This window comes from Cetorhinus maximus, chromosome 22 (genome assembly GCF_964194155.1).
Source record: "Cetorhinus maximus chromosome 22, sCetMax3.hap1.1, whole genome shotgun sequence".
Lineage (NCBI taxonomy): Eukaryota > Metazoa > Chordata > Chondrichthyes > Lamniformes > Cetorhinidae > Cetorhinus > Cetorhinus maximus.
In genome coordinates, this window is record NC_135900.1 from 11,238,864 (window position 1) to 11,250,769 (window position 11,906).

At 42.8% G+C, this 11,906-nt stretch overlaps 1 protein-coding gene across 4 annotated transcripts in view; it reads left to right on the plus strand.

Moving 5' to 3' along the window:
* LOC144696472 (thioredoxin reductase 1, cytoplasmic-like) overlaps nt 1-11,906 on the plus strand; it is a 42,997-nt gene that overhangs the window by 27,601 nt on the left and 3,490 nt on the right. For all 4 annotated transcript variants that reach the window (XM_078567798.1, XM_078567795.1, XM_078567797.1 and 1 more), the window contains 7 exons: nt 2,624-2,849; nt 3,836-3,928; nt 4,408-4,484; nt 7,487-7,643; nt 9,473-9,580; nt 9,669-9,764; nt 10,216-10,350. In XM_078567798.1, the coding sequence (XP_078423924.1) occupies nt 2,624-2,849; nt 3,836-3,928; nt 4,408-4,484; nt 7,487-7,643; nt 9,473-9,580; nt 9,669-9,764; nt 10,216-10,350 (892 nt within the window). The remainder of the gene's footprint in view (nt 1-2,623; nt 2,850-3,835; nt 3,929-4,407; nt 4,485-7,486; nt 7,644-9,472; nt 9,581-9,668; nt 9,765-10,215; nt 10,351-11,906) is intronic.

Genomic DNA, 11,906 nt, shown 5'->3' on the forward strand with positions numbered 1-11,906 from the left:
AATCCTGCTTGACCTCATCCTCATCAATCTACTTGTTGCAGATGCATCTGTCCGTGGCAGTATTGGTATGAGTGACCACTGCACAGTCCTTGTGGAAACACAATCCTGTCTTCACATGGAGGATACCCTCCATGTTGTGGCACCACCACTGTTAAATGGGTTTCAAGCTGATCTAGCGACTCCAGACTGGGCATCCATGAGGTGCTGTGGACCATCAACAGAATTGTATTTAACCTCACAGCCTGAGACAGCCCCCACTCTACCATTACCATCAAGCCAGGGGTTCAACCCTGGTTCAATTAAAGTGCAGGAGAGCATGCCAGGAGCAGCACCAGGCATACCTAAATCAGTTGTCAACTAGTGAAACTACAAAACAAGACTGCATGCCAAACAGCAGAGGCATCATGCAATAAACAAGATTTAAGCAATCCCACAAGTACAGATCAGATCTTAGCTCTGCAGTCCTGCCACATCCAGTCGTGAATGGTGGTGGACAATTAAACAATTCACTGGAGGAGGAGGCTTCACAAATCCCCATCCTTAAAGATGGAGGAGCCCAGCACATCAGTACAAAAGATAAGGCTGAAGCAGGTGAAGCCATCTTGAGCCAGAAGTGCTGTGTGGATAATCCATCTGAGCCTCTACAGAGGTCCTCAGCATCACAGATGCCAGTTGTCAGCCAATTCGGTGTTCTCCACATGATATCAAGAAACGGCTGAAGCCATTGGATAGAGCAATGGGCTCTGGACAACATTCTGGCAATAGCAGTGCCCCTAGCCAGGCTGTCCCAGTACAGCTACAACACAGGCATCTACTCAACAATGTGGAAAGTTGGCCAGGTATGTCCTGTACACACAGCAGAACAAAACCAACCCAGTCAATTACCACCCTATCAGTCTACTCTCATTTGCAAAGTGATGGAAAGTGTCATTAACAACCTGGCACTCAGTTTGGGTTTCGCCAGGGCTCTGGGCTTCTGATCTCATTACAACCTTAGTCCAAACATGGACTAAAGAGCTGAACTTGGTGAGGCGAGTGACTGCCCTTGACATCAAGGCTGTATTTGACAGTGGCATCAAGCAGAAGCAAAATTGGAGTTGATGGGAATTGGGGAAGGGGGGTGGTGGATGGAAGCTCTTCTCCTCCTGGTTAGTCACACGTAACACAAAGGAAGATGGTTGTAGTTGTTGGTGAGTCATCTGTCCCAGGGCATCACTGCAGGAGTTCCTCAGCATAGTAGGTTCAACCATCTTCAGATGTTTCATCAATGATCTTCCATCATAAGGTCAAGTGGGAATGTTTGATGATGTTCACCATTCATGACTCGTCAGATACTGAAGCAGTCTATGTTCATTTGCAGCAAGACCTGGACAATATTCCAGGCTTGGGCTGATGTGTGGTGCAAATGTTACTTGCCACTGAGTGCCACCTCCAAGAGAATGTACCCTATTTCCTTTTGCTGTTCAATGGCATTAGTCACTGAATCCACACTATCAACATTCTGGGGGTTACCATTTACCAGATACTGGACTAGCCATATAAATACTGTGGCTACAAGAGTATATCCAAGGCTAGGAATCCTGCGATAGGGAACTCGCTGCCTGACTCCCCAAAGCCTGTCCGCCATCTACAAGGCACAAGTCAGGAGTGTGATGGAATACATTCCTTGCCTGGATGAGTGCAGCTCCCACAACACAAGAAGCTTGGCACCATCCAGGACAAAGCAGCCTGCTTGATTGGCACCCCATCCACCAGAAATATTCACTTCCTCCACCACAACTGACTCAGTGGTAGCAGAGTACTATCTACAAGATGCACTGCAGCAACTCAACAAAGTTTCTTTGACAGCACCTTCCAAACCCACTACCATCTAGAAGGACAAGGGCAGCAGACACATGGCATTGCCACACCTGGAAGTCTCGCTCCAAGCCGCACACCTTCCTGACTTGGAACTATATTGCTGTTCCTTCACTGCCACTGGATCCAAATCTTGGAACTCACACCCACAGTGCTGTTAGAATCTGCACCATATGGACTGTAGCGGTTCAAGAAGGCAGCTCACCACCACTGGGCAATTCAGGATGGGCAATGAATGCTGGCCTAGCCAGTGATGCCCACATCCCATGAATATGGGGAATAAAAAAATTACTACCTTGTCATGTTGCTTAATTCAAGTTAGATAATGAATTTGTCCAGAACAACAAAAGTTGAATTGTTAGGAATAAACTACAAAATAGAGCAAACCTCTCATTCCAAACCCATTCTCCAGGTCTAAATATTCTGGCATTTTAGAAGGAATGAGGGAATATCATTGAAAGGCATAAAATTGAGGCTAGAGACTTTTTCTTCCAGAATTGGAAGAGCAAGGGAGTTCTCCCTGGTGTGCTGGCAAATATTTATCCCTCCATCAATATCCCAAACAGATTTTCTGGTCGTTATCACATTGCTCTTAGTGGAGGCTTAAGTGCAAATTGGCTGCTGCATTTCCTATATGTGTTAAACAAAAAGTACATTGTTGTAAAGCACTTTCAGACATCTGGTGCTTGGGTTATAGAAATAAGTCTTTAAAGTCTCAGTGAAGGATGTTCCCCTCGTTCATTCTGGTTTTTCATACAAATTCTAGTGACGATCTGTTCTCGCTCCCCTACTGTCCTGGGAAGACCTTGGTGGTCGGAGCTTCCTACGTTGCCCTGGAGTGTGCCGGGTTTCTCGCGGGACTGGGGCTGGATGTGACCGTGATGGTTCGCTCCATCCTGCTCCGGGGGTTTGACCAACAAATGGCAAACCTGATTGGAGACTACCTAGAGTCCCATGGGGTCAAAATCATTTGGCAGTTTGTACCATCCAAGGTAAGCGTCGTGTTTGTGTGCCTGTGCTGGAGTTGGAGCAGTGGTGAGGATGCTGCGTTTAAAAAGGCTCTCCATTTGTATCTCATTTAGTGTTTATTTGATTTCTAATTTAGAAAATGCATTGGCCGCAACAGAGAACGCGCATCAGGAATCTGGTCAGCTTAAGTGGTTAAATTTCTCTCCAAATGCATCCAACTGACCACGTTGCTCGAACACTTTTTTTTAACGTGCAAATTTTAGCACTTTAGCCACTGAGTCAGAAGGTTATAGATTAAAGACCCTGTCCAGGGACATGTGTGCACAATCCAGGGAGTGCTACACTGCTGGGGGTGCCATCTTTCAAACGATGTTGAGTAGAGGCCCATCTGCCTTCTGTTCGATGTAAAAATCCCCTGGTGCTGTTCCAAAGAGGGGCAGAGAAGTCCTCTCCGGTGTCCTGGCCAATATTTCATCCCTCATCTAACATCACTCAAACAACTATCAGGTGAACATCACATTGCAGGTATGTAGGCGCTTGCTGTGGGCAAATTGGTTGCCATGTTTCCTAATTTCTAATGAATAATGACTGCTTCAAAAAGGTACACACAGTGCAGTTAGGGAGGGAGTTCCAGGATTTTGACCCAGTGACCGTGAAAGAACAGCGATAGTTCCAAGTTGGGATGGTGTGTGGCTTGAAGGGGAACTTCCAGGCAGTAGCATTCCCATATGTCTACTGCCCTTGTCTTTGTAATGAATGATGACTCTGCTTCAAAAAGTACTTCATTTGCACTTTGGGATGTCCTGAAAACATAAGTTTGTTTTTTTTCCCCTTTTTTCAAGCTGAATTTAAAAAAAAAAAAGGATATCACAACTTAACACTTGCCATTAAGCAGTAAAAGTTAAGAATTTAACATTGAAATGATAATTGTGATTTATAAATGCAGTGAAACAGCAGCACGAAAATTCTATTTCAACACATGTAACTTGTTCCCTCTCCTTTTTAATAGATCGAACAAATTGAACAAGGAACTCCAGGGAAGTTGAAAGTAACAGCTCAATCTGTAGATGGCTCTGGGAAAATGGAAGAGGAATATAACACAGTAAGTGAGAGCGAAACTGTGGACAGATCACTACTGGAGAGTATTTTATGCATTTGTGCTCTTGGCACTGAGCTTTGCCTGGAAGAATTGATGGTGGAAGTACGACAAAGGTGTAGCACAGAAAAAGGCCATTTGGCCCAACTAGTCTGTGCTAGCGTTTCTGCTTCAGGTGAACCACCACCTAGCTTAATTCGTTCTTCCCCGCTGGCTTAACCTCAAAGATCTGGGTGTGAGAGTCTGGAGGGCAGTTGGCCCCAAAGATGTTCCTCCATTTTAATGATCAGAAGGTGGGTCCCATTCATGCCTGGTTGCCCCTGTCAAGTGAAACTCAGTGGAAAAATATGCCCTTGAGGTTCTAAAAAGAGCTTTTAAAGTTAGTGGAAAACTTTCACAACAATGTTTGACTTTGTAAATGACAAGTCCCTGGAAATAGTTGCTTGCCTTGGAGTGTTCTCATGAAGCTGGTTTTGTTTTTGCAGGTGTTGCTGGCAGTTGGGAGGGATGCTAACACCAAAAATATTGGTTTGGAGAAAGTGGGAGTAAAGATCAATGAAAAGTGAGTGAGATGCTGTTTCTGGTAACCCTAGTAACAATCCAGTCCTCCTGTAGGCGCTCTTCCTGTGCATAACCTTTACTTGCTGTTGTTACAGAACTTTCGCAGATTAGTCTGTATCCTGTTCAATTTTACTAATCAGTGTATTTTCAGGCTCTGACTAGTGGGTGGCCTGAAGTCTCAGCTCTCTCTAAATTGAAAGCCTAGGGAAGAATATAAAAACAGAAGGCCATTCAGCCCCTCAAACCTGTTGTACCATTGTTAGATTGTGGCTGATCTGCACTTTGGCTTGGCCTGAATTGGTTCAATAACCCATAATACTCTTGCCTAACAATCAACTGATCTCTGTTTTGAAGTTTTCATTTGATCCCCAAAATCAAAAGCTTTTTACGTGAGAATTCTGGATTTCCTCCGCCCACACTGACTCTTATTTTTTTTGATGACTCTCGCAAAGTGTGCAGTCTAAGCGATTTGCATCAGACTCCGTCTGTACAAGCTGGGTTACAATGACCTCCACAGTTTGTTTGCTAAAGATTTGAAAAGCTCAGGCTAATTCATTTAATCAAGAGTATGCAATGTTTAAACCATTAAAACACAGCAATGCCTGAAAGACAATGGGACAAACTTTTTTAATCTGAAGGGCTGCTGTTGCCTGAAGTCTCTATCTTTCCCCAATTTGATGCTTCAGTGAAGAAAGTCTACTCCTACGTGTTTTTCATCTGACAAAGTAAGCAAGATTAGAAATGTATTTTCATTATACCACCTGTGGCTATCATTGGGAGCACTCAGTTCTGAGTCAGAAGGTTGAGTTCAAGTCCCAGTGCAGTACCTGAGCACAAAGAAATAAAGCTGATCATCTAGTGCATGTACTGAGGAAGTGCTGCACTCCAAGATCTGCCATTTTTCACATGAGATGGAAAACCAAGATGCCCTTGGGTGGACATGAAAGATCTGGCACTATTACAAGTTGGTGGGGTGGGGGAAATGGTGGTTTATTCCTAGTGTCCCGACCAATATTCATCCCTCAATCAAGATGATGACCAGATCGTCTGCTGTAGTTATCACCATTGCTGCCTGGGAGCTTGCTGTGTGCAAATTAGCTGTTGCATTTCATACATTACAATAGTGCTTACACTTCAAGAAGTGCTTTTGCTTGTGACCACAGGACAAAAGGTGCTATATAAATGCAATCGGGGAAACTGAGGCAAGTTCAAATCCTATAAAAGGTCAATGAGCTGTCCTGTCAACCAAACCAAAAAAGTAAAATTGGCAGAATTTGATCTGCCTCAGGGTGGAACTGTGAATGTTTCTACAGCTGTTCAAATACCAAATATTCTGACAGGTGAATTTGACTTGGAGTGCATTGCTAAAAAGGATGGATCCTGTCCTCACTCTGTCTAGCTCGTGGATCATTTAACATTTTGCAGCAATGCATTTCAGTTCCAACTTGAGCAGGCATCTGTTTCAAATCCTGGCCTTGATTTCTGTTCCAAATTCACTCTGCTTTCAGTGGATGAGTTTTTAAATCTCTGGCTTGCCTGCTGGGTTGCTGCAGAGCTGAGCTCTCCGTGGCAGTGCCTGTCAGCAGTTGCTGATACAGTAACCATGGCATTTAGACACCCATGACCATCCCTTCAGGGGGGCAAGGTTTATTGCAATTAGATAAAAGCAAAATACCGTGGATGCTGGAAATCTGAAACCAAAACTAAAATAGCTGGAAAAACTCAGCAGGTCTGACATCTGCGGAGAGGAACACAGTTAACGTTTCGAGTCCGTATGACTCTTCATCAGAAGGTTCATTGCAACATTACTTGCGTTTTACCAATATTGGGTTAGCCAAAGATACTGAAGACTTTAAATCTAAATTTAAAGTGGTGAATCCTTAGATGCAGGATTAAGGATTGGTTCACAGGCAGAATAGTAGGAATAAGCAGGTCATTTTCATGTTGGTAAGCTGTGACTAGTGGGGCACCACAAGGATCATTACCTGGGCCACCGCTGTTCACGATATAGATCAATGATTTGGATGTGGGGACCAAAATGTAATATTTCCAAGTTCACGGATGGCACACAACTTGGTGGGAATGTGTGTCATGAGTAAGATGCAAAGCGGCTTCAAGGGGATTTGGACAGACTTAGTGAGTGGACAAGAACATGGCAGATGGAATATAACGTGGAACAATGAGGGTTCCTACTTTGGTAGGAGGAACAGATGTGTAGAGTATTTCATAAATGGTAAAACTTTAGGAAGCGTAGATGTACAAAGGGACCTGGGTGTCCTTGTCTGAGTCACTGAAGGTTAACATGCAGGTGCAGCAGGCAATTAGGAAGGCTAATGGAATGTTAGCCTTTATTGCAAGAGGATTTGAGTACAGGAGTAGCGAAGTCTTGCTTCAATTGTATAGAATCTTGGTTAGACTGCACCTGGAGTACTGTGTGCAGTTTGGGTCCCCTTACCTTAGGAAGGATATTATTGCCATAGAGGGAGTGCAATGACAGTTCACCAGACTTGTTCCCGGGATGGCAGGACTGTCTTATGAAGAGAGATTGGGGAAACTGGGCCTGTATTCTGTAGAATTTAGAAGAATGAGAAGTGACCTCATTGAAACCTACAAAATACTTAAAGGAATAGACAGGGTAGATGCAGGTAAGATGTTTCCCCTGGTTGGGGAGTCTAGAACCAGGGGACACAATTTCAAAATAAGGGGGAAGCCACTTAGGACTGAGATGAGGGGAGTTTTTTTTTAAACAAAGGGTTGTGGAAGCTCTGTCATTTGAGTGTGTTTAAAGCAGAGATTGTCGTTGACAGATTTTGGAATAACCATATAAGGATATGGAGAGGAGGGGGGAAGGCAATGAAATGGATGATCAGCCATGATCGTATTGAATGGCCTACTCCTGTTCCTAGGTTTGCGGTTTGACCTGAGTGCAGAACTGAACTTTTTTCTATTCACGGATACTGTGGGACCTGATGAATGTGTTCCAGCATTTCTTTTGTGTTTTAGGTCTGGTAAGATTCCCGTCAATGACTTGGAACAAACAAATGTACCCAACATTTATGCCATTGGAGACATACTAGATGGCAAGTTGGAGCTCACACCTGTGGCAATCCAGGCTGGTCGCTTACTTGCCGGAAGGCTCTATGGAGGGTCTTCAGTCAAGGTATAAACTTGAATTTTAATTGCTATCTTCCTTAGCACCCAAAGCTGCTTAAAAGCCCATTATGGGCAAAAAATTGTTGACGTTTTTTCAATGAGTGTCCTTGTGGGTAGAAGTTTCAGCCTGCACGTCACAAAATTGCAGACTCCCACTCAATGATTTGCATCTATTTGATGAAAAGTGAGGATTATGAATGCTCAGGTTTAATTGCTCCCTGCCTGGTGAGTTCCACATAGCCTTAATTCTAGAAAGCTAAGGTAAAGTGCAGTTTAAAAGAACCTTAGTGGCATAATGATTGTATTACCGCACTAGTAATCCAGAGGCCTGGAATAATGTTCCAGAGTGTTCAAATCCCACCTTGGCAGCAGGGGAAAATTAAATTCCATTAATTAATGAATCTGGAATAAAATTCTAGTCCCAATAATAATCACTAAACTACCAGATTATTTTTTTTTTAAAAATCTAGTTCACTAATGTCCTTCAGGGTAAGAAACCTGCCATCCTTGTCCTGGCTGGGCTGATGCATGACTTGAGATCCACAGCCCTTTGAAACTGCCCAGAAACCACCCTGAACCCATTACAGAAACTGTACCGTGTGTGTACCTACACCTTATGGACTGCAGTTCAAGAATGTGGCTCACTACCTTTTGAGAGCAATTGGGGGTGGACAATTAATGCTTGTCTTGCCAGCAATGCTGACATCCAAGAACAAACAATTTAATAAATCACTAAGAACTCCTGCTTTAAAAACATTTGGATTCCAGTCAATGACAAGTTATATAAGTAGCTAGCTAGGCTTTGCAAATTAATGTGATGGTGTTTCAGTGAAGATTTCTTTTCGATAAATACATTTTTCATATTGTTCTTGGCTATTGGTGGCCAAAGACTTAACTCAACTCCACAATATCTATAAAGTTCACTTTCTTGTATACTTCACTGGTTGGAGTCATACCTAGCACAAAGGAAAATGGTTGTGGTTGTTGGAGGTCAACTACCACAGCTCCAGGACATCATTGTAGGAGCTCCTTAGGGTAGTGTCCTAGGCTCAACCATCTTCAACTGCTTCATCAAGACCTTCCCTCCATAAGGTCTGAAGTGGGGATGTTTGCCGATGATTGGCAATGTTCAGTACCATTCACAATTCCTCAGAGTGAAGCAGCCAGTGTCCAGATACAGCAAGACCTGGACAGGCTTGGGTTGATAAGTGGCAAGTAACATTTGTGCTGTGCAATGGCCATCTTCAGTGAGAGAATCTAACCATCACCCCATGACATTCAATGGCATTATCATTGTTGAATCCCCCACTATCCTGGGGGTTACCGTTGACCAGAAACTGAACTGGACTAGCCAGCAAGTTCTAGTTTTTGTAGAAAACTGGATGGAATTGTAGAATGTGATCTCCAAAATACCAGTAAAAATGAGAGTTCCACTTAAATTTTGATTTGATCAGTCAACAGACTAGTGACCCCAAGAATAATTAGGACCTTGAACCATGAAGCGGCCTTTAAGTCATCTATATGTCATCCATAAATGGACAATATTGGCTGTGTCAGTTGTCTAGGCTTTAAGTTCTGAAATTCCCTCCTAAACTTCTCTCCACCTTTTAAGGTGCTCCTTAAAACCTACCTCTTTGACCAAGCTTTTGGTTACTTAGTTCAGAGTTAGCATCAATTTTTGCCTGGGATGTTAAAGTCGCCATATAAATGCAAGTTATCTCTTTTTTTAAAAAAAAAAGTAGACTTCTAAAAGAAATGCCCATAAGAATACATTTGTAAGTTTTTGGAGTCTATGTTGCACTGGGATTAACTTTCTTTCTGATTATAATTGGACAGTGTGACTATGTAAACGTGCCCACCACTGTCTTCACTCCCTTGGAATATGGAGCCTGTGGTTATTCAGAAGAAAAAGCTATAGAAAAGCATGGCACGGAGAATGTGGAGGTAAGTCACCAGATTGTCAAGTGGAGAATCTTGCTACGTTTTTTTTTTCCCCAGTAACCCTAATCATTCCAGCCTTTCATATTTTCAGGTCTATCACAGTTACTTCTGGCCTCTGGAGTGGACTGTTCCATCAAGGGATAACAATAAGTGTTACGCCAAGGTTATCTGCAACAAGCAAGATCATGTATGTATTCCAAACTGCTAATTTATGGGTCTTTTTCCAATGCTGGTTGGAAGTTATTGATTAGAAAGGAGTTATGATTAAATTTAATAGCTGTAATATCCCATACAAAGCACTGCACTAGAGTGTCAGTCTGGATCTTTGGACTCTTGTTTCCACAGTGGGATTTGAACCCACAACCTATTGACACGGAGGTGAATGCTTCCCACTGAGCCACAGCTGACATCAGTAAGGGAAGGGTGGAGTGAGAGTGGTGGAGTGAGTGTCGAACATGGCTCACAGACAGGAGAGGTTGGTCTAGTGCCTGCTGCCTTGCCTTTTATGTGGGGGAGGGGGTGATGGGAGGAAGAACAGCAGGGGGGAGGTAAAAGGTACCTTGGAGTTGATTTTTCTTTTCAAAGTCGCTTTACAGCTGTAAACGTGAGATTAAATCAGAGTGCACTTTCCTTTTCAGAATCGGGTAATAGGCTTCCACGTGTTGGGTCCGAATGCAGGAGAAATTACGCAGGGGTTTGGAGCTGCAATGAAATGTGGAATGACCAAGGAGCAGTTGGATAGTACAATAGGAATTCACCCAGTCTGTGCGGAGGTATTAACACAACACTTAACATTATACCAAGTTTGTTTTTTTTATTGATTTTGAGATACTTGAGCATGTTGATGTTAATCCTGTATTTCTTGTGGCACAGTGGGTAGTGTCCCTACCTCTGGGCTTGAAGCTCCCATTTCAGGACTCTATGGCCATGGAAGGTGTATTCATAACGTGGCCAAACAGGTTGATTATCAGCCCCTAAATCCTTCCAATATGCCTGATGGCAGGTGGTAAAGTGTGGGAGAGTTTCCTGGTCAGCCATGCTACAGAAGGCAAAGGCAAGCCACTGCAATACTTTGCCAGCATAATCATGGACCAATCCAATGGAAGTCCATGGTTGCCAATGCTATCTTAGGACATGTTACCTGAAGGAGGAGGATTTTGTTATGCAGCCCATTAGCAGGTACAACAGAAACCACTTGCCTCTATGTGGCATCTTATAACATAGCAAAACATCTCTGCTTCACAGGAGCAACTTAACGTTCCATGCCAGGAGATAGTAGGACAGGTGGTCAGAGATTTTAAGCCTATTGGGAGGATAGTGATGTTTTTTAAGGGGAGAATTCCATAACAAGGGTCTCAGCAGCTAGTGTATTATCAGGGGTTAGGGTTGAGGGGTGATCTGGTATAGGTGCTTAAAATAATCGGGATTCAGTAGGGTAGATATGGGGAAATATTCAACCCTGGTGAGGGAATCGAGAACAAAAGGATAAAATCTTAATTTTAGCTGGGCTGTTTGAGAGTGAACTCGGTAGTGGAAATCTATAACATTCTCCGAAAAGGCTTTTGATGCTGGGGGCACCTGGAACCTTCAAGAGTGAGATTGATAATAAGGGTATTGAGGATTTTGGAATTCGGGTGGCAAAGTGGGTGAGTTACAGACCAGCTGTGATCTCATTGAATGACCTGAATAGGCTTGGGGCTGAATAGCCTACTCTTATTCTGGTAACTAATTATAAATTCTTTAATCTGAATGTAGATCGGAAGGCAGTTTATAAAACTGAAAGTTACAATTCACAAATGCAATGTTACTGATTAGTACAGGATTACTTATTGTGATTAACAAGCGACATCTATATATCAGCATCAATCTAGATTTAAATTGAAACTTTCATCTTGTCCCACCATGCTATTTTACAGCACAATTGCACTATTGTGTCTGTCAGGCAACAAGTATAAGGTTTTAATGAGTAGGTAAAAATTACAGACACATTAGGCAATATTTAATGTACTTGGTATTATAATTCAAAACACCTTTGTTTTTAAAAGTTACTGTAAACACAAGTTCTTGCATCTCATTACCCTTTGCCATGACATGATAACCAACTGACTCAGATGAGATATTTTGTACGTGAATGTTTTTAAAGCATTTGCAAATCTTTTTGAGGGGAAAATTGTCATGATTCAATTAACAGCATTTGCCTCAACCACTCAATTAAATTCATGCTGAGGTAGTTGAACCTTTTTCTTGTGTTCCATATTAAAATGAACAGTTTCGGCTAATTATCCATATTGATGTTAAATCCTTTCCCTTCGGATGAAAATTTAATTCT